Below are 26,595 nucleotides of genomic sequence, written 5' to 3' on the forward strand. Positions count from 1 at the left end.
TGAGGGCCGAAGCGGCAAATGAAAAGATCCGAGTCCGGCTGAGGGCCGAAGCGGCAAATAAAGAAAAGATCCGAGTCCGGCTGAGGGCCGAAGCGGAAAATGAAAAGATCCGAATCCCTCTGAGGGTCAAAGTGACAAACGAAAAGCGAGGCAAGGGAGAAGCAATGAATTTGCGATAGAATAGAAGAATCAGAGTCCGGCTATAGGCCGAAGCGGCAATAGATAGAAAGAGAAAGCACTAGAGGATAAATGAAACGAGCCGAGACCATCATAGTGCCGAAGAGGCAACTGAAAAACTGTGCTTGAAAGAGATGGCTGAAAGCAGAAGATGGATAAAATGTTACACGAAGTTAGTATCGAATTATTTAATTATTGGGGCGAAAATGTATGTTGATTTTCAGTGGAAAGACAGTTGGGTTGAACTTGTTTGATTTAAGGTGAATTCACGAATGCTCAGAAGAGGATGAAGAAATAATTAGGAGACAGTTTTGACGCTTCAACTATTTGCACCGATTGTGATCCCGAAGATGATATTTTGTCGTCTGTAGGGTGAAGCTCGTGGCGGTGTAGGCTCACACTTCCGTGACTGTAGACCCGTTCGAACAATCAGAGTTCTCGATAGCTCCATTGAAAGACTTGAGTTTCTTTTTATTGACAAGTGCAATGAATGTGGTTGAGCACCGGTTATCAAAGTGGTTGACCGGGTCTCGGATGTATCGATCTACTAATCTTCAGACCAAGTAATGTTGAAACGGATGAAGAAGAAAGGATTTGAATAAATATAGTTTATCGACTAATTTGGATACGAAATTAGAGGGTGCTTCAAAACTGTTTGCTCTCTATAAAGCTGTTTCTATTTTTGTCAGAGCGTAGCAAAAAATAAATGAGGATTGGATGTATAACATGATGTATGTTACCGATTTCGAGGTTTAGTGTACAGAAATCAAATTTATGTTCAGTACAACTAATGATGGAAGGTTTACGTATAAAAAATTACAGAGTTTTCGTGTTTTGAAAGTTTGCTAAATGGCTAAGCATGTATTAATATTTTCGATGATGATATAAACAAATTAACTTTTGATTTTGGATCATTTTTATTGAACTGATTGTTATATCATATGAAGACCGTAAAGCCTGAAGGGTTTCAGATCATCATCATCAATTTTTGGAACGCGTTACCGTGAAAGACTAAATAAGCATTGTCGCTGAATCCCCAAACCGAAATTTTCGTCAACATCAGCGTTGGCGACATCACTGATGACATTTCATGTTGACTATCAAACATCTTCTAAGTGTCGGAACCAAACAAAAGAAAGGGTTGCCGATTGCCGTGGTGTTAGATGAATTCTTCATCGTCGCTGGTTGGTAAGGTTGCCAATCACCAGCGCAAAAACTTTGGGTTTCAACTGCATTGACAATATACCTCGGATCGGAGGTTTTTGTAGTTGAGTTGATGGCTCCATTTTGAGTGATTGTGCTAAGAGGAGTGCACGTGATACTGGTAAATTGGAGGACCAATGTCAAACGATAGTACCCAAGAATAAATGAAGTTTTAAACTACAAAGGTACTGGTTGCTGGGCGCTTCATTGGTTGCGATCCGGACTGGAATAAAAAGATTTCAAAAACATTTGTGACACTGAAACATATCTGATTGGTTGTGATAGGTGAAACATAAGCGAAAGAAGAAACCGTCCCACTCAGGTAAAGCAACTGTGGTATCATTTTTCAGTGAGAGAGAGAGAAAGAGAGAGAAGCTTTTGATCCTGAATTAGAATAAATCGAACGAGGTTTAATTTACAGATTGTGATCTAGATACTTCAGATTTGTGAATATTTTACTGGTTTAACTAAAATCGGCAAATGTTATTGAATACAGCCCTGATTGAATTATATTCACAGGAGCCTAAAGAAGATTCATTGCGTAATCAGCAAATTTATTGTGAGACTTTGGAAAATTCAAAGAGCAATTTAACAAATCTAGAAACTGAATTTGAATTTCTTGCCTTTTGCGATCTCCTCCAATCCATTATAGTTGCTGTTAGACGGTCTGAGCTCTTAAACGAAAACCATAAGTTTTGAGTCACAATTTATGATTAAATTTGAATTATAGGATTTTCATTTTTTTTCTCAAATTAAGTTGTGTTTTTTTTTGGAGAAGAGATGAGATGTAGAGTCGATATAAAATATTATGCGAGACTTATGATTCACCCCTCACAGTCTTGTCGAAGTAGGCTGGAGAAAACATGCGGAACTGGAAGAGAGAGAACTAAAACGTTCAGTTGAATGCGGACAGCGAACGGAATCAGTGCAATCAGAAGAACGTCCTACTGATTGGCAGAGTTTTGAAGAGCTACCAAAAAGGCGGTTGATTGTCCATACTTGGAAGGACTCTACACACATCAAAACACTAAAGCAAAGTATACTGGACAAACAAAACATGCTGAAAATAATAAGTGGTATCAAGTACGGCGGCACTCCAAGAGTATTAATGCTATACCATAAAGCTTTATATGGAAACTTTTTAAACTACGGAGCTGTTATCTATGGATCAACACCAAAAAAATATTGTGATATGCTGGAAATTACGAATAGACAATGTCTACGTATTGCTACAGGATGCACGAAAACTACACCCATAAATACCTTAGCTGCTATAGCTGGAGAAGAACCACTGACAATCAAACGAAACTACTTAGCCAAAAAAAGAATTGCCCTTCACATACACCGAAACGATTTAATCGCGCAACAACTTCATTCAATAGACTTGTTAAATATAAAAAACGAAGCCCAATACACATTCATAGAAAAAATTTACATAAAAAATGCTGAAAAATACCAGAAGATTTACACAGAAACAAAACCTACAATAGAGATTAAAGTAAAAATTGAAGAACAAATGATAGGATCGGGAATGAAAAAGAAACAAACGTCCCCTATTGTTCTGAAAAAGCTTGCCCAAGAAATGATTAATAATCACTACAGCCACCTCGATCAATGGTACACAGATGCTTCAATTAGAACAAATAAATGTGGAATAGGAATTTATGACGCAACTTCCGGCACCAAGATAAGCATGAGTCTAGCTAATGAAGTAAGTATAGCGACTGCAGAACTTATAGCACAGAGAACTTATAGCAATTAGAGAAGCCCTAGAACAAGCAGACAACACAATCACTGGTGTGGTGATATTTACCGACTCCCAAACAGCCTGTAAAATCCTCACTAGAGACCTGAAAAATAAGAAATTTGATAAAATCACCCATGATATATGCACAATAGCGACAACGAAAAACGCCACAATTCAATGGATCCCATCACACGTTGGAATTGATGGTAATGAACACGCAGATACTCTAGCTAGGCAAGGATTAGATGGATCGATCATAATAGAGAATAAACTACGACTTGATGACGCATACAGACAATTTAAATCTGAATCGCTGCAAAACACAAACACTTGGTACAAAAACATCGCAAATAAAGACAAAAAAGGAATCAAATTTTATGAATTCCAATCGAATTTTAACAAGAAACCATGGTATTGGAATATTGAACTTAACAATATCCAAATTCGAACATTAAACCGATTACTCAGCGGGCACGACTACTCACCGTACTACCTGGGAATTATGAAAATCCGTGACTCGAAACTTTGTGAACTATGCGATACGAACTTCACCACAGAGCATGCCCTGTTGAACTGTGTTCAGTTCAACTACATCAGAAACCATTATGATTGGGATCGTTACTCCAATCTACTCGAGATGGTTCAAAACTTCGAAGAAGCAAAACTAAAAGAAATTCTTAGTTTTCTGGAAAAAGCGAGATTTAAAATCTAGAGTCTGAAACGACATCATTGAGAATGGATCAAAACTTGCTGACACTTGCACAACCAGTGTGAATAGCCGTAGAATTGTAGTGAATAAGATTCCATTCAACCCTGGGGAAAATGTTAAGTCCATTATCGAAAAAGTTTTTCTCATTTTGGGGGTTCCTGATCTCTTAATTAACGTAGTGAATTGTTTTCGTTTACCAGTGAGACCGTCGAAGTGGTCCGACCGTACTTTGAGTCCTACTATCCTTGTTGTTATGGATCATGAAGATAAACGCAACACAGTACTCAAACATTATTATAAAAAGTTCGAAGAGTTTAAATTATCCGCACTTAACAACCGAGTACCGCTCAATTATCGCTTTACGTTAAATGAAGCTCTGTCTGCATCCTCTTTCCGTACTCGTAATCTTGCACTTCGACTCAAACATCAAAAACGAATTCAATCCATCTTCATACGTAACGGTAATGTTTCAGTAAAACTCCCAGGACATAAGCGCTACTGCTCGGTAAAAAATGCTGACCATCTAAAAGAACTAGTCGAAACCTCGAAGTCAGAAAGCCCTAACGACTCATCTGTATTTTTCGATGCTGAAAATTCTGACATCTCCGGTGTTATCCTTACACACTTAAACGAACCGACGACTTCCTCTCCTCTTAACCATGTCTAACTTTAACTGTCCTTATTTGCGCATTGGCCACTTGAATGTCCGTAGTCTTGAAAAACATATCGATGGAGTCAAACTCCTTCTCGATAAAGCACAGTATCTTTCTTTGGGTTATCTGAAACCATGTTAAAAACATCTGCACCTGTTGGCCCAATTCGTATCCCTTTCTATAACTTTTTACGCCATTCACTTGCTACCAAACACGAAAGACGGGCAAGAACTCATGGAGGATTAGGACTGTATGTTAAAAAAGGCTTGAAAGCTACACCTATCCTGAAATCCACTCATGATCCAACTACTCCTCCGAACCAAAGATTCGAATTTCTAGCTGTCCAAACGAAAATAAATTCTTTGAACATCTGTGTGGCTGTCATTTATAATCCCTGTGGATCTAATCCGCTTTTTGCCCAGCACTACGAAATTTTTTTAATAGATCTGCAAGCATTCAATTTCGATAGAGGCTATTTATTAGGAGATTTCAATATTAATGTATCATCGAACCTACCTTCTATCAATCTACACGCTCTTAACAGTATTCATACTACATTCAATCTCACGGTCTTACCCACATCTCCTACTAGAATAACTGAACACTGCGCCACCACTATCGATCTCATGATCACTGATTCACCTCAGCATATAACTAAAGCTAAAACTGCTAATGCAAACTCTATTTCGGACCATGAAATTATTTATTTGATATCCGACGTGAGAGTACCTAAATCACATCCACAAAGAGTTAAAGTACGCAGTTTAGCAAGGATTGATACGACTCAACTACACATTGACTTCCAAAGACTCGACCTAGCACCTTTCTTCGATACTAACGATATCGATCACAAAGCTTCATATCTTACATCCAAGCTGAAGTGCCTTCTAGATACTCATGCTCCTGAGAAAATGATAACTGTCCGCGATAAACGTACTCCTTGGATCACGAGCGAGATAGAGCGTATAATTGCGCTCAGGGATCTAGCGTATTCCCTTTACGTCCGTAACCCCAACCGGTTCAAAGGAGATCCCCAATGGATTGATTACACTCGTATTCGTGACAGAGCAAGAACCTTAATATCCCAAGCGAAAAAACGTTATGCTGATAGGTGTTTTTCTATCGATCTACCTGCCAAACAGCTATGGTGTAACCTACGTAGAGAGGGAATACATAACGATTCCAAAATGAACGATTTAAGTCAAGACGTCAATGTTGACGAGCTAAACACCTTTTTCACATCTGGACATCTATCGTTATTACAATCGTCTCGTAGTTATTCACCGTTAAGGGACGATGATTACTCAAGCAACAGCAATATCCAATTTAACTTCCAAAGTACATCTGTTCATGACATCTCTAAAAAACTCTACGATATTCACTCTAATGCCACTGGATCAGACTGCATTCCCGTTAATTTTCTTAAAATGCTTTGCCCCTTCATATTACCTGTTCTGTGCCATCTTTTCAATAGTATCATAGCAACTGAAAGGTTTCCATCTATATGGAAGAAAGCCATTGTAACTCCTATTCCAAAAATAAATAATCCGATTGCTGCCAAAGACTTTAGACCAATAAGTGTACTGCCAGCCATGTCTAAACTGCTAGAAAAAGTTCTACTTGCACAAATAACTGAGCATCTGAATCAACACACTCCTCCTCTTCTCGCTCAGCATCAGTCTGGCTATCGTAAAGGTTACTCAACAACTACTGCTCTAGCTAAAGTGTCCCACGACATCCTCAGTAACCTTGATAACGATCATTGCACGGTAATGGTGCTTGTTGACTTCTCCTTAGCTTTCAACTGTGTCAACCATAATTTGCTGTCAAGGAAGTTAATATCCGAGTTTTGTTTCTCGTCACCTGCCTGTAACCTCATATCATCTTTCCTCACAAATCGGTGTCAGGTAGTGCGTTGTTCCAATAAGATATCAACTGAACAACCTCTAACAGATGGAACACCTCAAGGTTCGTGCTTAAGTGCCCTACTTTTTAGCCTTTACGTCAATAGTCTCCCCTCCATCTTAAAATGCAGTTATCAGCTCTATGCAGATGACTTGCAAATTTACATCAACGGGCCAATAACTGAAATAGAACAGCTAGTGCGATCAATTAATGTAGATCTGGGGGGAATAGAGTTGTGGAGTAGAAATAATTTTCTATCGCCCAATCCCAGGGCTGGTAGCGGTTTGACAATGAAATAGTAGGGACTTTAGTGACCAAAATTTGAAAAAAAGTGACCAAATAGTGACTTTGAGGACCGAAAAAAGTGACCAAATAGTGACTATGTAGAACGAAAAAATAACTTTGAAGTACAAAAAATGTGACCAGTCAGGCCCGTGCGCTGGACCCTTCCGGGGGGGTTTTCAAAATTCAAATTTAGATAAAATTAATAACAATACCAAAAAAAAACAATTGAAAAGGAAAGGGTTTTCTTACACCATTTGTCACTCATGTTCAACACAAAAACTAAAAAAATGACTGATAAGCAAAATTTTGGAAACATATAACAATGAATGTTTCAAATTTTCGATAAGTCAAGAAAGTAAGAAATAAATTAGTTTCAAAAGAATTTATTAGCAAATTTAAAATTAAAAAATATCTGAATTCTAAAATAAATGTCAAATCTTGTACAAAACTTAGCATGAATAGATGTTAGGAAAATGATAATAATTGTTAATTTTTATTCATCTAATTCTTTTCCTCATTTTTAACTGGAAGTTTAGTGAGAAATTCCGCTGTATTTTTTTAATTTGAACAAAAAATATTTAATCACGATTTAAAATGTAAATTACCGATTACTGAATAAGAAATGAATTTTGAACAGAATTTATTCAATGTTTGATGTTTTAATTTAATTTTATAAAAAGAAGAATATATTTATAATTATTTTAAAAGTGCCAGTTATAGAAGCCAGACATAAAACCTTTAATAAAGTAAAATCCTCCATGTTCAACTACACTGACAAAGAAATGTTAGAAAATGAGTAATTATGTGAATGATAAAAACTGATAAACAATTAAAAAAAATGAGTTCAAAACTTTTGTTATTAACACTGCGTATTAAAATTTATTTTGAAAGTTGCTACTTAGAACAATTTTTCAAACTTTTTAGATTAATTTAAAAATCATGATCGATCCAAAAATATGATTTCATATAAAAAATATTAATAAAAAGTTTTTAAAGTTTCAATCGCAGGTTTTTAAGCTTTGAATTACAAGCTCTGAGTATTTTGTCTCTTTTGATTAAAATATTGGGTCCTGAAAGAACAGAAGGTTGAAATTATGTTTTTTTTTAATTTAAAATTTGGAGTTAAAGGCTTATGGTTGAAGAACACAAAAATTTAGAATTTAAAAACCAGGAAACAATTGTTAAAAATATGTCTTAAAAATTTAAAAAGTTTGATTTAAAAAAATCCGGCAAGTTGATTATAAAATTGAAAAAAAAACTGTACAATAAAATTCGGTAGATTTATTTAAAAAATTGAAAAAACAGTATGGAAATAAAAAAGATTAGTTTTTAAAATCATTTCAGGAAGAGTTTTTTCAATAAACATGTTTCATCATAACCATTTTGGTGCTTATTTTTTCAATTATAGATTTGGTAAATAGTGTCCTCAACTAGAAATTTTGTCAAATTCGGCCATTTAGTTTTGGTAATAAAGAGTTTATTACTAGTAAAATTGATAGATAACTGATTATGGAAAAATGTCATTACAAGTATTTTTGACATCACAGCAGAAAGTGTAAAAAAAACTTGATTCTATTTAAAGCTCATTAATTCATATAAAACTTTTATTTCTAAATAATATGTTTTTGATTTGAGTTTTTGTAAAAAGAAAGTGCAGAAACTTCTCTGAAGGTTTTAAATTATTTTCATTTCAATAACAAACCCACCGTACGAGGAAAGGTGTGCTCTGATATGTCTAACCTCACTCGAAAAGCGGCGCGTCGAACTGCAGCAAGGTTTTATATTCGACACATTGACCAACCGTATTGACTGTGCTTACATTCTACAACGTGTTAACATTTATGTACCAACGAGAACACTTCGACAACGTCAGTTTCTTTCAATTCCTCACCACCGTACTGCCTATGGCCAAAACCACCCTATTGACAAGTGTTGTGAACTTTTTAATTTAGTGTATAATTTGTTTAATTTTAATATGTGCAAACGTCGTTTTAAAATAGGCTTAAGAAGAATTTCCTAGTTTTTAAGTCATCAGTCTGTACGGTAATGAAACCAAAGACGAAATAAATAATAATAAATATAAAAGCTGATAGAAATATTGCATACATATTTAGATTCGGGGAACCCAAATTAGTTGAAATTACCGTTTAAATTCAATGCACCTAAAAAAAATAATTTTTGTGGCCTTTGTGTAAATTTTTACAACCCTTTTTTAAGTATTTAGAAGAACAAAAAACACGAAATAAAATTGAGTCTGAAATTGTTTTTTAAAGAATATTTCATATCATCATAACATTTGTTATGACATAAAAGATTTTTTTTCATAAAAAAATGGTTCATTTCAATCTCAATCTTAGTTACACTTCTTAATAAAAACCCATTCTAACTAAAGACGAGATAGGGTTTATGTATATCAAGTTTTGAGTTCCAATACAAAAGGTTGATTGAACTAAAAACTAGAATCTACAATCAAAGTTAGTTTCAATTCACGAACGTCAAATAATGTCGTAGATCGAAATGTCTCAAGCCAAGGGGGATTCATGGCGAAATTCCGCCGGAGGCGAAAAAAAATTCTGACTGACTGATCAAGTAATATACCGTTACTACCGTCAAAAATAACACGCGCAATTCAAATTACTTTTTCATTGGTTTATTATCGGTGAAAAAAGTGACTTTTGGTGATAAAAGTGACCATTTTTCGGAAAATAGTGACTTTAGTGACCAAATGATGAAAAAAGTGACTTTTTAGTGACTGACCCAAAAAAAGTGACCAAGTCACTAAAAAGTGACTCGCTACCAGCCCTGCAATCCCACTAAAACCCAAGCAATTGTTTTCACCAAGAGAGGTACAGTAAATCCAGACTCTGACATTGTTTTCTGTAACCACACCATCCCTCTGATGAATAAAGTTAAAAACTTGGGTCTTATAATGGACCACAATCTGAATTGGACCGACCATGTAAATGGCGTTACATCTAAGGTTTTTCTCACTCTCAGAACGTTCCGCAAATTTCAATCAGTTCTCCAACTCCCAATCCGTCTTAAATTGGTCCAATCTGTGATTGTTCCCTTCTTTTTATACTGCGACGTAGTTTACTTCCCAGGTCTATCAGCAGCATGCAAGGACCAGCTGCTTAGGTGCTTCAAATCGGCAGCTAGATTTGTCTTCAATCTAAAACGTAGGGAGACTACCGAGACCACCAGAAGACTAATACTTGGCTGCGATCTTCTGGAGAATTATCGAAGACGAATTTGTTGCTTCATGCGTCAGGGCTATGACCTAGGGCTACCTATCTATCTCCTAAATCACCTGCAGCGAGGAAGAAACGATCGAGCCAAATGTTTCATAATCCCGCAACATACGACGACATCTAGGAAGAGCGTACTAGTGTATGGAGCTTCCTGTTGGAACAGCCTACCTTTGGCAACTAAGCACGCTAATTCGCTAACCACCTTCAAGGCCGCACTGAACCGAGCCAACTAGAGAGAAACTATACCAATTTTTTATTAACATTCCAAAAGTTTATTTTATAAAAGTGTTTTCCTTAACCTGAATTAATAGTTCATTGTAACTGATAGGCTACGTTTAAGTTAATAAATTACAAATTACAAATCAAAAAATAAATAATTAAGGAACACCCTACGATGAATAACAGAAATACAAACACAAACAAAAAGTGGTGATATAGAGTATCATACTCTCGGCCAACCCAGTCAGATTAATACATACATACATAAGCAAATGCTTTGGACTTTTGCTTTGATTGATTTCGAGCTAAGTAAAAGCTACCGAAGCAATTGCTAAACCTTATTCATACCACTAAATAATATTTCATCGCCTGCACCTTTTAATAAATACTTAATAAAAAAAAAATCGTATAAGTACCAAGAAACAGTTTCAAGAACATAGGAAAACCAAGAAACACGTTTAATTTGAAATTTCTTAAAAATGGTTTTCAGCAAACTATCGACAACGTTCTTAAGAACGAATTATATAATAATAATTATTATTCTTGATACAAAGTCTAAATTTAGTTAAGTGTTCATTATTTTAAAGTTCGAAATCACTCCGTTGAGCTGCGCTGCGAAGGGATGAGAGCGAGTTCTGCAGAGAGGCATTTGCTTAACTGGAAAATCGGCTTGATAACTGAGCAAGTAATTTTTCAGATTACTTTTGCGTAAATTCGGCTTAAGACTTAAATATTGTACGCGAAAAAAGGAGCTTCGAATACCATCAGTAAAAAAACGTGCTGTAATCTCGCAGCCATTCAGTAGAGTTTATTATCTTAACAAAATATTTGAAGCAACCATTAACTGCTAAACATTATACGAGAGTCATTAGAATCCAATAAAACCTTCTTCGCTTTTCTGTCCGTCGTCCGACATTGGCTGTTCCTGTGATTCATTGCCTTCGAAATCCTGCTCCAACAGCTCCATCTCTTCCACATCTTCATCGGCCTCGTCCACGCCGCTTTCCTGCATGGCCTGCGCCAGTTTATTGGTTTTGCTGGTCGACGGACCCAAAATGATATCACTTGGTTTCAGTAATTTGGTTAACTTTTCAGCCTTCATCCGAAGCGATGCCTCATTGCGATGTTTCTGTCGGTTCTGATGGGTGGATGAAAAAAAAGTGTCAGAACAACCAGTTGATTGCGTTACATGTGTTTCTCAACTTACCAGGTGCACCATTTTCCGCGTTATTTCGAACACCAATGGCATGGCTTCCAGGGCAGTGTATTTGGTGCCTTCATTGCATTTCAGATCCCCATGTGTATGTTCGTGGCGTCGTTCGAAGTTCAGATAATCGTTGGAAGCGATAACGCGAGCCGGGCAACGATGTTTACGGCGCCAGTAACATTGCCAGTAGGTATTTCGTTCCGAGTACAAAGCACTGTTGTATCGTTCGCCGTAGAAAATAAACGAAAAGTTTTTATTTCTGTCACTCCTTTCAAAGTGGAAAAAGTCCGGATATGATTCTTGCAAGTTGAGAAATTCTTCCACTTTTGGACCAGGTTTTTGTTTGTAAGGAACGGTTTCTAACTTTGTCGAACTTTCATTTTGCGCAAAGGAGTCCTCGGAGCTATCCAGTATATGGTGATATTTTTCCACAAGCTGTCTCTGCATGTTACGGTTTTTCTGTAAGTAATAAAACAATGAATAATTTATATCGTACTATCCTGAATGTTTCAGTTAACTACCTTCATAACCATGCTCCGACAGATTTCGAATATCTTCGGTAGAGCCTGCATCGGGGTAAAAATTTTTCCCTCGGGAACTTTGGGGGTCAAATCTGGATGCGTGTGCTCGAAGCGTCTCTCGAAATTTTTGTAATCGTTGCTCACAGCCACAATCGCCGGGCAGGTGTGCTTCCGCTTCCAGTAGCATTGCCAGTAGGTCATGGTGGTCTTGTACATGGCAGTGTTGTACCGTTCGCCGTAGAATATCATCGAATAGTAGATATTTCTAGGACCCTTCTCAAAGTAGAAGAAATCCGGATACGAATCCGCCAGAACCAACATATCGTCCAGTATTTTGGTGGTTCTATTAGCTTTGAGCTTTATAACAGATTTATCCGTAGGCTTCCGTTTGTACCTTTCGACGCTAGCCGGCTTTATGGTTTCTCCGAAAGAACTTTCCATCGTATCGTCATTAAAGGAGAAATCTTCGTCGCTTTCATCGTTGACGTTGTGATACCTCGTGGAGCTCACAGGTTTGCGTTTAGGCTTGGGCTTGACTTTCTTAGGAGGTTTTACTTTCTTGACTTTCCTCGCTTTTGCCTTGTTTTTGGCTTTCTCGCGCTTAAACGTAAAAAAGATATTTATAATAAAATGCTACGACGCTTTTCTTTAAAATTGCAGTAGATTGGAACTTCTGCTTGACGAAAAAAAGTTTGTTTAGACTTTTAAAACTATTCAAGCGGATCAGAACCTCTACCTCGTAGATCAGAACGAAACTTACCGCATTAGCTGCCTTGTCAGACAGCTCGAAAATGGCTGGTAGTGCTTCCATGGTCGGAATGATGTCGCCTTCGGTTTCCGGGAGCTCCCCGTGGGTGTGCTCGTACCGTCGTTCAAAGTGCTGGTAATCGTTGCGAGCTACGACCTGGGCCGGACAGTTGTACCTTCCGCGGTGGACGCACTGCCAGGTGGTGTACACCTCCGAGAAAAGGGCCCCATTGAATCGTTCCCCATAGAAGACCATCGTAAAGTTGATTGACTTTGGAGTTTTCTCAAAATGAAAGTAATCCGGATACTCATCGGCTAGGACCTGCAATTCCTCTCGTTTAAAGTTTGAGGTTTCCTCTTCTTCTGCTTCCTCCTCCTCCTCCTCCTCTTCATCCTCCTTTTCGGGTTTAATAGAGATGTCTATTTCATCGGCAACTAGGCCAGGCTCCTCGGAAGAGTCAGAAGCTACGGACGATTTACGAGCTCGCTTGGATGCTATGCGTGGGCTTCTTTTCACGTTAACTGGTTTGATATCCACTGGTTTCACATCGATCGGTTTAATATCTTCTTCTCGAACTAAGCCCTCTTCTTCCGAATCATTGTTGACGTTGTCGTGGTCATCCAGATACTCGCAATCGTACTCCTCATCCGATTTTTCGGTATCAGAAGCCCCGTTGTTTGGAATCGTTTTCAGGAATGAATCGTTAACATGGCACTGATTTTTAAACTGCTGGAATCCTTCCAAGGTTACAATGCAATCGAAACAAATAACCGCATTACAGTCCCGACGTCGATCAACCTGGAACATTGAAAGGGTCAGTTGTTATTGAGCAAATACGTACTAACAAAAAGTAAAGCTTACCTCCAACTCAATCAGCTTGAGAAGTTTGTGCATCGATTTTACATTATCGAAAATACCCACACGGTTTTTGGTTTTCGATAAGCAAAGCCGGCAAAACGTTGCCAGCTTAGAAGGCTTCCCCATGATGGTGAAACAAACGTTATTATTGATAAATTAACAAGTTTAAAATGCAATTTTTTCGCACAAAAACTGAACCCGCGAACGACAATCGGAAAAATGCTCCGAATAATAACGCGCTGTCAAACCGAAAAGGCTTTTCGATATAAAAAAATAAAAAATGGCGTTTTGATTTTGGCACACTGAAGGAAAACTTCCGGTAGGTTTTATATAAAATGGTGTTAAAAATAATTACTTTTTTAATATTTTGGACGGAATTGATCCACGAAATTGTTAAAAGTTATTATTATCTAAATGTGTTGTGATTACGTTGATTCTCCTGTGTTGTACTTTCCCTGTACTCTCCTTGACCTTATGTATTACAAAAGAAAGCTATAGTTACTCAATAAAATTACAATTACAATTGCTTCGGAATACCGATGATACCGAGCTTAAGTAGTCATTGTATGTAACCGAGCAAAGAAATTTCAGAATGGAAAATAAAAAATAACAGATCGATGTAAACATCAAGCTAATACATCAAACCTATTGTTTTTTTCATTCGTACTCAAAAGTAGTTTTTTATTTTATGGAATAAAATTTTCAACTTTTGATTTTTCGGGGCATCACTCGTATGTAAATTTTCGACTGTGCCTTCGTTGAAAAATAAAAACACGCCCTTGAGAAACGCGCACGTTCGCTAATTTGTATTTTTATTCTCATTGTCGAATTTGTTCGCTGTGTGTTTCGATTCATAAATTTTAGTATTTTTGTTCAATAAATTTCTAATTTCTACCAGATTTATCAATGACTATAAGATAAACTTTCAGCTCGGATGTTATTCAAAGTATATCAAGCAAAGGAAGTCAGTTTCAGGTTAGTACACGTACTGATATAAGTGCATAGATAGTAACACCCCCATTTCTCAGTATTGTTTTGTTTTTGGATTGAAGGAATCGACCTTGAGTGAGAATAACGTGCACTCTAAGCCAGATAATCGCCAACCAGGATGTCCAATTATCAGTTGCATGCAAATGAAACTAGCATAACGGTTCCTAGGGTGGTCACCTTGGAGAATGTCAATTACTACGAGATAGTGGTGAAATGCGGTCACGTCATGTGGACCATTAGTCGTAGATATCGGGATTTTGACGATCTGCACAATAAACTTGTGCAGGAGAGGAGTGTGGCCAAGGACAAACTTCCTCCAAAAAAAGTTATCGGAAACAAATCGCCTTCCTTTCTTAAGAAACGACAGGAAGCGCTTGAGCAGTATCTCAAGGAAATGCTCATTTTCCTGAAGGTGACAATGCCGAAAGAATTCGTAGAGTTCCTCGAGTTTCACCGGTATGATATCATCTTCATAGTACAATCTCTGGCGAACTCTTTCTTCCTTCGTGGGGAAACATTTTTGGCCAAATCTAAAAAGTATGGATTTTCGGTGTTAGAGCTGCATGCCATAAGCGAAAGGCTCAAAATTCCATGCCCACCCACAGAGGCGGCCGATAGTAGTTTGGACTTTTCTCACATAATGGATTTCTGTTCCCAACTGGAGACAGTTATCGTGCTGCCAACAAAAAATAGCCTACCGATGATTCTGTACGATGACGACTCTGAAAAGTACATTCCCCATGCAATCCACAAACCGGCCGGAAGCAGCAATCTCATACCTTCTCAGTTGAGGTACGAACTGAGCGTGTTCAAAAACTTGAAAAATCTCATCATTTACGGAATATCGACTGAGAATATTGAAAACATTGGTAAGCCAAACACGAAACTTGTTCAACATATTTCATAATTGTCTAATAAATTGTTTCTAAATTTTAGGAGGTCTCCGAGAAAGTTTGGTTCGGATAGAAGTCTACAAAAGTGAAATAAAACACATTCGCCAGATTGCACTTTGTGATGATATTCATAAGAACGACACCGAACAATTTGATCGCTCTAAGGTAGGATTTTTTTTAAATAAAAGTTCTGGTTGACTTGCTCAATCCACCATCCTTTTTTTCAGGTGTGGAAAACCCTAAGGCATGCTGTTTTTAAAGACAACCAACTGGTTGAAATCGACCATGCGATGCGTTTGTTTCCGAACCTTAAGGATTTGGTGCTGGACAAAAACCACATCGAAAGCATAGCGAACCTGAGCCACCTGAACAATCTACAAATACTGAGCCTCCGGGCCAATCGCATAGCTGAGTGTGTCAACTGGCATGTTCAGCTGGGCAATCTGGTTAGTTTGAATCTGTCCCAGAACCGCATCCGTCGGCTGGAAGGACTCTCGAAGCTGTACTCACTCGTGAATTTGGATCTCAGCTGCAATCTGATCGATGACGTCAATGAAATCGATCACATAGGAAATTTACCGTTGCTGGAGAATCTACGACTGTTGGGGAATCCGGTGGCCGGAAGTGTCGGTAAGTTTTTTTTAGCCTTTTTAATTATTCTCCATTACATGTGGCTATTTTTCAAGATTATCGCGCTCGGGTGCTATCGCGTTTTGGGGAGCGTCTACAGGAAATTTATTTAGATAATGAAAAGGGAAACCAATCGGAGTATGACACTGCCTTAGTTTTGTCGGCATTACGGATATCCGCCCAAAACTCTCAGCGGAAACTTCACAAACTCCTGGAAACGACTGACGATAATTTGCCCAATAATACTGCTAGTAGCTCTGGTAGCAGATAACATTAGAAGAAAAGAGGAGGTCTCGAATATGTCTTTTCTAACTTTTATTAAATGTTTTATTGTATTAATTTGTACATTTTAATTGTTTATGTTACGTGCTAGCATGTATAAAATTTATATTGTTTTTAGCGACGAGATCCATTAGTGCAATTAAATTGGCGCAACAGCGCATTAAAATATTTTTAAATTTATCTACCTTTTGTCTATTTTCCATAATGTAATATAATACAGATAATATCAGCGGATTATGATGTAAGATTTAGATAAAGTGTCTAATGTTTGAATTTACCGCGTGGATATCACATCATATGGGCGATGGGCGCGCTCGCAATCCCGGTATACGATTTCTCGTGTATTAAAAAGAGAAAGAAATGGCCTTCACTCCAATTTCACTCCGATTAGCTGTCATTCTTATGGCAATCTGTGTAAGATCATTTTCTGGCTAATTTTTTTCCTATAGTTTTGCTGGTTCGCAATACCGACGGTAGGTGGCGAACCCACCATTTTTCCGATACAAATTCTCTGTAGGAAAAATATTTCTGTTTAGTCCGATTTTATTGTAGGAATTGCCTGTTTTTGTTTGAAAGTTGAGTGGCACTTTCTAACTGGGATAGCCTTTCTTCAAATCGATCGATGCGCACTCTGGAATCGATCTTGCGTACTGTTAAAAAAATTATCCAACAAACGAAATCGAGTGTCCAGACAGTATGGTCAGTGCTTCAACAGTGCACATGCTCGGATGTTCTTTTTAAGATAAGGTACATAGGGCAAGTTGACATTAAAAAAAGAATCAAAAATGTTGGCAAAAAGAAACGGCATTTGAAAAAAAAAAAATCTTTGCTTACACCGTTATGAAGGCAAGCGCAAACGGCAAACGCAATACTTTTTTTTTAAACTAATTTGCAGATGCGTCAGTGTAAAGGCCTTAAAATGAATTTAGTACTTTCTATTGATGTCTCGTCAGGAAAACGGCCTCAGACTTATTGATTTCGCCGCCTCCAAACGAATGGCCGTACGTAGTACCTTTTTCCAGCACCGCCTCCCACACAAGTACACCTGGAGATCACCGTACCAAACTCAATCACAGATCGACCACGTTTTGATCGACAGCCGGCACTTCTCGGACATCATAGACGTCAGATCCTGTCGGGGCGCCAACATCGAGTCGGACCATTATCTGGTGATGGTGAAGATGCGCCCAAAACTCTCCGTAGTGAACAACACGCGAAACCGGCGCCCGCCTCGGTTAAATATCGCGCGACTGAAACAACCCGAGGTCGCGGCAGACTACGCGCAATCGGTCGAAGCAGCGCTGCCGGCAGAGGGCGAGCTTGACGAAGCCCCTCTCGAGGACTGTTGGGATACCATCAAAACAGCCATCAACAGTGCTGCGGAGAACGTCATCGGTTATGTGGAGCGATCTCGACGGAACGACTGGTTCGACGAGGAGTGTAGGAGGGTGATGGACGAAGAGAATGCCGCGCGGGCGGCAGTAGTGCAAAGAGGCACCCGTCGAAATGTGGAAAATCACCGACAGCGGAAGAGGCAGCGAGTCCGACTTTTCCAGGAGAAAAAGCGCCACTTGGAGGAGGAAGAGCTCGAGGAGCTGGAGCAGCTGCATCGTTCCCAAGAAACACGAAAGTTCTATCAGGTGGAAGCAGCACTTCGATGAACACCTGAACGGCGCACATGCAGGAGATCAAGACGGTGGGGGAAGGTACATCGCCGGCGTAGCCAACGACGAAGAGGAGCCACTCCCAACGATGAGTGAAGTTAAGGAAGCCATTCGCCAGCTGAATAGAAACAAGTCGGCTGGAAAGGATGGCATCGCAGCTGAACTCATCAAAATGGGCCCGGACAAGTTGGCCGATTGCCTACACCGGTTGATAGTCCGGATCTGGGACATAGAACAGCTACCGGTGGAGTGGAAGGAGGGGGTAATATGCCCCATCTACAAGAAGGGCGACAAATTGGACTGTGAGAACTACCGAGCGATCACTGTCCTCAATGCCGCCTACAAAGTGCTGTCCCGAATCCTACTCCGCCGCCTAACGCCACAATCAAACAGATTCGTGGGAAGTTATCAGGCCGGCTTCATGGAGGGACGGTCAGCGACGGACCAGATATTCACATTACGGCAAATAATTCAAAAATGCCGCGAACACCAAGTCCCTACGCACCATCTATTCATCGACTTCAAAGTCGCATACGACACGATCGACCGTAACGAGCTATGGAAAATCATGGACGAGAACGGCTTTTCCGGGAAGCTGATCAGACTGATCAAGGCGACGATGGATGGAACGCAGTGCTGTGTGCGGATTCCGGGTGAATTGTCGAGTTCATTCGAATCGCGCAGGGGGCTTCGACAAGGTGATGATCTATCCTGCATGATGTTCAACGTGGCACTAGAAGGTGTTATTCGACGAGCGGTGGGCAAAATGCGGGGCACGATTTTCAACAGATCCAGTCAACTTATCTGCTTTGCCGATGACATTGATATAGTCGGCAGATCATCTGCGGCGGTGGAGGAGATCTACCGCAAACTGAAACACGAAGCAGGAAGGATTGGGTTGATGATTAATACGTCCAAGACGCAGTACATGCTGGCCTGCGGTTCCGAGACCGACCGAACCCGCTTGTCCAGTAATGACAAGGTCACGATCGACGGCGACGAGCTGGAGATAGTCGAAGACTTTGTCTATCTCGGCTCACTGGTGACCGCAGACAATGAAACCAGCCGTGAGTTCCGGAGGCGAATTATCAGCGGAAGTCGTGCCTACTATGGACTCCACAAGCAACTGCGGTCGAGTAGACTTAGCCCTCGCACGAAGTGTAACCTGTATATGACGCTCATTAGGCCGGTTGTTCTCTACGGGCACGAGACATGGATATTGCTCGAGGAGGACCTGCGTACACGCGAAGTATTCGAGCGACGAGTGTTAAGAACCATCTTTGGCGGCGTACAGGAGAACGGAGTGTGGAGGCGAAGGATGAACCACAAGCTCGTGCGACTCTACGGCGAACCCAGTATCCAGAAGGTGGTGAAGGCTGGCCGAATACGCTGGGCAGGACATGTTGCGAGAATGCCGGACGACTGTCATGCAAAACAGGTGTCGCTACGAATCCGGTAGGAACAAGACGAGCGGGCGCGCAACGAGCGCGGTGGTTAGACCAAGTGGAGAGTGATCTGGCGAACGTGGGGTGCCCGAGAAATTGGAGAACGGTTGCCATGGACCGAGTGAATTTTAGGAATCATGTTCGTCAAGTTATGTCGTGAGACGGAATACTATATAAATAAATAAACTAAAAGAAAAAGTTGAAGAGGTTGTACATAAGGCACATTCACAAGTTTTTCGTAGAATAACGCCATCTTTATTTTTCTCTCCTGAAAAGTTCATTTTGATGTATCAGATTTTCCCCATATTTTTTTTATTAGTTGATCACACAGGTGGTAAATCCTTTTCACGGATTGCATTCCAAGGCCCGCCGATCCACCGCGTCCTCCCAGTCTGCTACTCTGGGTCCACGGGTGCAATTGGTCGACTCTAGATACTTTGTACCTCTACGCCATAAAGTCCACCTGGGGCCTCTGGCCATAACTCCCAACTGCCTTTCTTTTAGTATAGGCAACAATTTTGTTAAAGGCGCTTAGTAACACATGTTGCAAGTGAGACAAAGGGAAATTTAAACACGATATTCCACATTGAAAAAAATGTTCGACAAAAACTTCTTACGGTTGGAAAAAATCACTTACGAATTGCAACAACTTTAGAGTGAAGAAGAAATTTTTTAGCGGAATAAGTGTGATATCTAAAGTAGAACATATACTGGGGCTTATTTAATACCATGATTTTATTTTACTGCATTTTCTCGATTTATTTGGAAACACGTTTACATTGTTCATAAAAACTCAATTATTTTAATTAACCTACTAGACTCGTTGAGATTTCCCTCATGTTTTGTTTTATTTTTAATCTGCCTAATCTAGCACTTTTCCAGTATACATATCAAATAAAGGATAATACACATTCACATCCTTTTCCTCGATTTCTCGCACTCTCGATCACTTCTAAACTCAATTACTATTGTTGCTATACCTGTGTTTTTCTATCTAATTCGCGTGCGCATTTACTTGTTCTATATAGCCATCCAATGGGTGTGTGTATTTTGTCGCGTCCGAATATTTTTTTTAAATTTTAAAAAGAAACTCGTTTTAAATTAGAATAACTACTCTACATACAGAATTGGTTTTTTGCCTGACACAATCAGACATGAATAAATAAATAGGTTTTTGTGCTGTTGCTACGTTTCCTTTTTTTCAGATGCTGCTCTCATATCACCTAACATGCTGACAATCTTTTCGAATTATACGGCTTTGTATTATACAACGTTTTGCACATATGTGCTTGAGGGTGGGGAATAGGTTTTTTGTTACAGCAAATGCCAGCTATAACATGGGTGACAGAGTTTATCTATAGCAAATATAAGGTGCATGATTATTGGCGCTGTAAAACTATCATCTGATAAATGCTGCCTTTCGTCTATGGTTGGTAACGTTCATAATCAATGAAAACAAAATGATTTGCCTTTCTTTTACAATTTGTTAAATTTTTAGAACATATACTGTACAAATTTAGCGCAATGTCATTGATCCGTCAAGTTACTCCTAGAATGCAATGCGTTTAGCTTTAGTCTCTGATATTTTTACAATTTGTTTTTTTTTTATTCAAACAGTTAGTTTCATTTGTATAGATGAGTTGGTGGTTTGGTTTGTGTCTTTAGTTTATTTTCGGTATACTTTCGCTCGATTACGAATGTGCATTTGACTTGTTTAGCTTTTTTACAGTAGCATATGGATGTTTTGTTCACTGATAATGGTTGCTCGCGTTAAGTACAATGGAAATGGAGTACTTTTAAAAGTTTTGGATGGAAAACATCATTATTCGTGTTTCGTTTGAATTGCTTATCGTTAGGTTTTAAGTCTGTTTTGTTTCGATAGATATTTACACTAATGCCTTATTTGGGAAGGCCCAAGCTAAGCAAAATAAGTTAAGACAGGTTTGCTTGTATAGGGAAATTTTGTGTTTATAACTCAATATATTTGGCCTTAAAGCATGCATCTTGTAGTCGATTTTCGTTCCGGGACCCGCAATTGAATGTTACAAAAATGTACGCAGCATTCTACTAGAGCTGTTAATTGGTTACGAGTTCCTAAGTTTTGTTGCGCCGTAACAGCTTTTCTTGGATTTATACTGCAGAAGATACTAATCTTAAGAGCTACAGTCGATGTGGCTAATGCTAGTTTAATCAGTTCGTTATAGATGTTTGACGCGTTTTGTGTGATTGAACCAAAACGCCACAAACATATGCTAGAGGAACAAGTTTTATATTGCTATACAAAGGATCGTGCAATCCCTTAGTAAATCAACAGTCACTCGACGCGGACTAAACAGACCTTTCCCATCTAACGTTCGTAAACTCATGTATGAGAAAATAACTGTTAATGTTAGAATGATTCCGATTGTTTGTTGAGTATTTATGAGAAAATAGATTGAAATTTTCACGGGCTTTAGCTACAACCTACTAGTAAATAATACTTATTTTTTCATTTGGAAGAGGAGCAACAAATAAATAATGGTCGTTTTCTATAAATGTTGTTACTAGATAATGAAATAGATGTGCTATTTACAGGCGCATTCGTTTGTATAAAATACTTCTATAAAGCTATCACTCAACGTTGGTTAACTACTACTATTACCACTACTGCTGTTGCCGCTACTACTGCTTGAACTGCTGGTCCGCACCATTCGTGGGGCGCCTCCTCGGGATGGAGTGACCAGTTCGACCTTGATGTTGGCCGTGGCCGTCACCTTAGTGTTCTGGTGGTCGCCTCCGTGATGGTGCGTTTCGACCGTCACTTCCGGCTGTAGTACGATACTTTGCAGCTCTGGGGCTTGATTCTGGTGGTGGTGGTGGTAGTTCATGTTCAGATTACTCTTCTCGTGAATCGAAGGAATGGACGAGGCGGAACTCTTCCACGAATGTGGTTCCTCCGTGATTGTCGTTAGCGATGGTTCGTTGTTTAAGTTGATGTTGTTGTGTTTATGGTGGTGGTGTGATTTGGAACAATTTCTCGAAGATGATCGTTTATTGTTCAAAATGATCGGTTTGTTCGAAACTTTGTTGTTTCGCTTGGGTGGCGGTGAGGGTGTCGATATTCGGTTAGCGTATTGTAGTGGAATTATTTCCGCACCTGGTCCTACCAAACTCAGTAGGATAGGGAAGAAGAACAGTCCGTTAACTGCTCCGACAACAATGGCCGATAACAGTAGCCAGAAGAAATGTCGAACGACAAACTCGAATGACGAGGTTGACAGCATGAGAACAGCCAAGATCGAAGTCATGACTGCGTGTATCACCGGGGCAAGTGAATGTTCTAAGGCTAGCTTAATACGCCGGTCACGATTGCCGATTGCGGTTATAAATCCCTGTTGATAGAGAAATAGATTTGTTAAACTCAATCCTGAACGAGTCTTAACAATTTTCCAACTTACCAATGATACGTGGACTGTAAAGCACACCCCTAAGCCAATGCTGGCTATCATGATCACCGCCGGAATCGCGGATAAGTTGATGCCCAGGACAGTCATTACTCCCAACAGTTGAATCAGCATCGTTACAATACAGAAAACGATCAGAATGGCTGCCCACACCGAAAGCAATAGAAGAGCGACCAGGCAAAATGCTGCCAACAGAGCTAATCCGATGGCTTTCAGCAAACAGGGCCGGAGGTTCATGTATTGTTCCCAGAATAGGAACGGTATTCCTGTTGAACAAATTAAAAAAAAAATGTTAGTTGAGCTAATTCAAACTGTCTCAGCATAAACGTTGTTACCTGATGGATAATTTGGCAAACCGCGAGCCTCAAATCTTCTGCTCAGATCTCGAATTTGACCAATCATCGTTTTGATATCTTGCGTGTCGCTTAGCCCATGCAGATAGAATGGTAGCTGGGTGTAAGTCAGTGGTGCGCTTTTCGGAATTTTTAGTTCAAAATCACGCGGCATATGGAACCATTCCCTAGGTTCGGGTCGCAAATTTCCCTGTAGCGAAAATTAAATTTCATTATAACAATGGTTTTGAGAAAAGAACATTTTTGATGTTATTACCTGTGAAGCACCATATGCTAGAACATCGTTCCAAGCCCACGCCGAGAGATAGTTGTAGAAGGCACGCGGATTTATCACACCTTCCGAATCTACCAAGCGCACTTGAGTAACCAGGCTTTTATCGATAGGATTATCCACGTGACCTGTTTGAACCAATAACTTGTAGGCCAGTATAGCGTCGTCACTAGCATTAGGAAACCAACGTTCTTGCGTGATCCGTCCTTCTCGATAGTCTCGATCGAAGGCCTTCTGCAGGTTGATCAACCAATCACGGAACAAGCTCAGCCAAAACTCCGGCAATCCTCCGTTGTCATTTTTGATCACATGCGAAACTCGAACGAACGCTTCGTGGTATTCGTGCAGCAGTTTCTGATTCGTTGGATACTCGAAATCGCCTTGCGTAACGGCAAACATACTGTAGAAACCGAACAGCTTTCCTTGAACGCTAAGGAATTTGTGTTCGTTTGTATTCTGGGGCACTAGGTCGGTAAGCTCTAATCCGTCCGGAAGTTTCATGGAGGCGAACAGGGAGCAACCAAGAATACCGGATAGCATCAGCATTGCAAGAACCTTGATTGAGCTTTTCGTAATGAATGGGGCGTAGTGTTTAACGGCGAACTTAGAGATGGAGAAACTGAAGCAAGCTTTCGCAGGGCAGTCGATCAACGAATCGTCTTGACTTGGTTGAAGGTGTTGGCGTTGTTTCAGGTCCTGATTAGTGGTCGGCAGAGATGGCAAACAGCAACATAGGATGTCGGCACGTCCGGATCGCCTTCTTCTCAGATCAAGGGATACCATTGCTGGGAACACGAGAAGAACGGCAGCAAGGTTGAATACCAGTAGGACAGCACCCTGGAAGCAGAAGACGCGGAGGGCTGGAACTGGAATCAAGGCAGCAGCGAAGAACGAACCCGCCGTTGAAGCTCCACTGAACAGAACGCTGAGACCGGCTTTTTTCAATACATGACCCGTTTGTTCATTGTTATCTCGCTCGGCATAGGCATGAGTCAACACAAAAATGTGATCGACCCCTAATCCCAGAGCCAGGAACGGGATCACCTGAGTGGTTGAAGCATTGAACGCAATACCCAACAAGGCACAGAATCCCAGACCAGCCGCAGTTGTGACGCCGATCAGCAAGACACCAGCCACCGCTACACCGCTCTGCCCATTAACGGGATCTCTCCAGCGGAGCAGAGTTAGCGCCGAGTACAGTAGGATGATGGCAACACCGATGCCCAAACTGATCGGGTTAGGGTTCGAATACTTCCCCAGGATGTCATCCAGGGCAGCCGACGAGAAGGCAAACACCTCATAGAACGACATCGGTTTCACCTCGGTTTGCATGATTTTGTTCACCTGTTGAAAGAGACAAAATAAAGGGATCAGCATTCTCGAATACGCTTAAAGAAAAAAAATCTCTTGAACTTACCTCAGAGGAAAATTTCTTCTGCCACGCGTTCAAAACCTCAGACGCTTTCTCCGGATTCCAGCCGATGTGATGCACCTTGTAGTGGTTGTTCCAGTACTCGTACATCTCCCGTTCGCCCATCAGCTGGATGACGGTTTGCAGTGCTTTGGCAGTTTTCAGATGCTGGGATCGGTTTCGAGTGGCGCCACCAACGATCAGTTCTTCGGGCCAGTGCATGTATTTGGCGGCAAACCCGTAACAACCACCGGTCAGAATCGAGGCAACGTCCGGCACCTGTTTGGATTTGTGATTCGGGGCCGTTTCCGGACACTGCTGGTCGTTTGGATTGAGGCATGGCTTCTCCGTGTAACCGGAACCAATTCCCGCCCTCTTCATGTAGTGCTCAAGGGTGTCGAAGGGGAATTGGTAGTTGCGCGACTTGATATCCTTAAGCAAGTTTTGAGGGTTCAACGAGGTCCACTGAACTTTGGTCGACGATTGCCTGTGAAGAAAAGTGGATTAGGATTCGCAGAATTAGGAAATTGTGGGAATGTGAACTTACGGTATGAAAACAGGATATTCCGGTCCAAGAAGTTTACTTCCTTCCCAGAAGCAATCGAGAGGAGTAATGATAGCACACGGGATGATATTCTCGAAGATCTGTTCGATGAAATGGGTTTCGAAGTTCGGTATACTGGGCGAGTAGCACATATCCTTAAGGCTCCACTCGATGTCGTACATGTGGACTCGAACCGATATGGCCTGTTTGAGCACCTCCAGATGGGTCAGTAGGGCATTCGGGTGTAGTATTGAGGCTTCCATGTCCTTGGGCGTTTGTATCAGTAGCTGATGCGTCGAGGTTTCCATTTCTCCGAGGGACTTTTGCGTGTAAGCCAGTTCGTGTTCCAACGTCCCGCCCTCCTGTATCCACAGCTGGTGTACTTTCGAATGCACCGTTGCAGATTTGAGGCCCACACAGAACGTACTTAGAACTAGTATTGCTACGAATATTACCTTGCCCGCGTGCTTCTGTATCGAACAGCCAAGGTTGTACAGGTGGGACTGGAACAGGGATCGCATGTACACGGCTGACCTTCTCCCCCGGGCTTTGCCCTGCAAGAAAAGAAAAGACCTAAGATTAGATCCGTATCCCGTGTGTTAAGATTTGTTGAGAAAAATTCATTCAACGTTTCAAGAAAATTCCTAAAAGTTTAGCTTTACTCTAAAATTTAAGATTGCAATCACTCCCACTTGGAAGCTTTCATCGTGACACAAGAAGAAGACGCTTTAAAATACTTTGAAAATTGCTGAACAAAACCACACCAGGTTCGTCGCTTGATATGCGTTGGAGTCTTTTGTTTATTGCTTAGTTCAATTCAACGATTACGACGGGTGTGGTCCAGCAGGATCCAAAGGGATTGTAGAAACCCTAGTAGCTTCCAGTTTTACGGGGCAGCAGAATTATTCTGCTGTTTTTTTTCCTTTCTTTAACTTCGGTCTCATAATGTTGCACGCACTGGTGAGACGCTAAATTGAGCGTTAAAGCTAAAATACCACAAAATTAACTACTTTGTGGCTTCGGGTAACCGAACCTGCTGCTGCTTTAACCTGCAACCAACCACACGAGGTGAAGCTGGTGAACATTCTCAAATTTCAAACGTCTGTAGCACCCTTCCTTGGAAGTATGTGGGTCTTTTTCCCTGATTTATGTTTTTTTTTCAAGCAGTTACTTGAACTCCGAACCA

At 40.3% G+C, this 26,595-nt stretch overlaps 3 protein-coding genes across 3 annotated transcripts in view; 1 reads left to right on the forward strand and 2 right to left on the reverse strand.

The window, feature by feature from the left end:
- Window positions 1–10,930: 10,930 nt before the first annotated feature.
- Window positions 10,931–13,719, reverse strand: LOC129745340 (uncharacterized). The gene is made up of 5 exons (XM_055738355.1): window positions 13,487–13,719; window positions 12,638–13,423; window positions 11,878–12,477; window positions 11,357–11,815; window positions 10,931–11,287 (listed from the first exon to the last, which is right to left on the reverse strand). The coding sequence occupies exons 1-5, from the start codon at window positions 13,607–13,609 to the stop codon at window positions 11,018–11,020; spliced, it is 2,238 nt and encodes a 745-aa protein (XP_055594330.1). The 5' UTR covers window positions 13,610–13,719; the 3' UTR covers window positions 10,931–11,017.
- A 550-nt stretch (window positions 13,720–14,269) lies between these two features.
- On the forward strand, window positions 14,270–16,519 carry LOC129746211 (nischarin-like). Its single transcript, XM_055739773.1, has 5 exons — window positions 14,270–14,458; window positions 14,512–15,342; window positions 15,410–15,531; window positions 15,594–15,996; window positions 16,053–16,519. The coding sequence occupies exons 2-5, from the start codon at window positions 14,592–14,594 to the stop codon at window positions 16,265–16,267; spliced, it is 1,491 nt and encodes a 496-aa protein (XP_055595748.1). The 5' UTR covers window positions 14,270–14,458; window positions 14,512–14,591; the 3' UTR covers window positions 16,268–16,519.
- Window positions 16,520–20,119: 3,600 nt separating this feature from the next.
- LOC129741522 (protein patched) overlaps window positions 20,120–26,595 on the reverse strand; it is a 43,893-nt gene continuing 37,417 nt past the window's right edge. The window contains exons 2-7 of the mRNA XM_055733261.1: window positions 25,413–25,963; window positions 24,872–25,352; window positions 23,440–24,798; window positions 23,166–23,373; window positions 22,825–23,096; window positions 20,120–22,758 (exon numbers count right to left, since the gene is read on the reverse strand). Of these exons, the coding sequence (XP_055589236.1) occupies window positions 22,012–22,758; window positions 22,825–23,096; window positions 23,166–23,373; window positions 23,440–24,798; window positions 24,872–25,352; window positions 25,413–25,963 (3,618 nt within the window). The 3' untranslated portion in view covers window positions 20,120–22,011. The remainder of the gene's footprint in view (window positions 22,759–22,824; window positions 23,097–23,165; window positions 23,374–23,439; window positions 24,799–24,871; window positions 25,353–25,412; window positions 25,964–26,595) is intronic.

The sequence above is a fragment of the Uranotaenia lowii genome, chromosome 2 (assembly GCF_029784155.1).
Source record: "Uranotaenia lowii strain MFRU-FL chromosome 2, ASM2978415v1, whole genome shotgun sequence".
In the NCBI taxonomy this organism is placed as follows: domain Eukaryota; kingdom Metazoa; phylum Arthropoda; class Insecta; order Diptera; family Culicidae; genus Uranotaenia; species Uranotaenia lowii.

What these genes read in the sequence shown, in the direction of transcription:
- LOC129745340 (XM_055738355.1), bottom strand. Translation starts at nt 13,609, where the DNA reads ATGGGGAAGCCTTCTAAGCTGGCAACGTTTTGCCGGCTTTGCTTATCG. An exon ending in TCAAGCTGATTGAGTTGGAG is followed by an intron (nt 13,424 to 13,486) that starts GTAAGCTTTACT and finishes TCAATGTTCCAG; the next exon opens with GTTGATCGACGTCGGGACTG. An exon ending in GTCGGAGCATGGTTATGAAG is followed by an intron (nt 11,816 to 11,877) that starts GTAGTTAACTGA and finishes TATTACTTACAG; the next exon opens with AAAAACCGTAACATGCAGAG.
- LOC129746211 (XM_055739773.1), top strand. Translation starts at nt 14,592, where the DNA reads ATGTCCAATTATCAGTTGCATGCAAATGAAACTAGCATAACGGTTCCT. An exon ending in TGAGAATATTGAAAACATTG is followed by an intron (nt 15,343 to 15,409) that starts GTAAGCCAAACA and finishes TCTAAATTTTAG; the next exon opens with GAGGTCTCCGAGAAAGTTTG. An exon ending in AACAATTTGATCGCTCTAAG is followed by an intron (nt 15,532 to 15,593) that starts GTAGGATTTTTT and finishes CCTTTTTTTCAG; the next exon opens with GTGTGGAAAACCCTAAGGCA.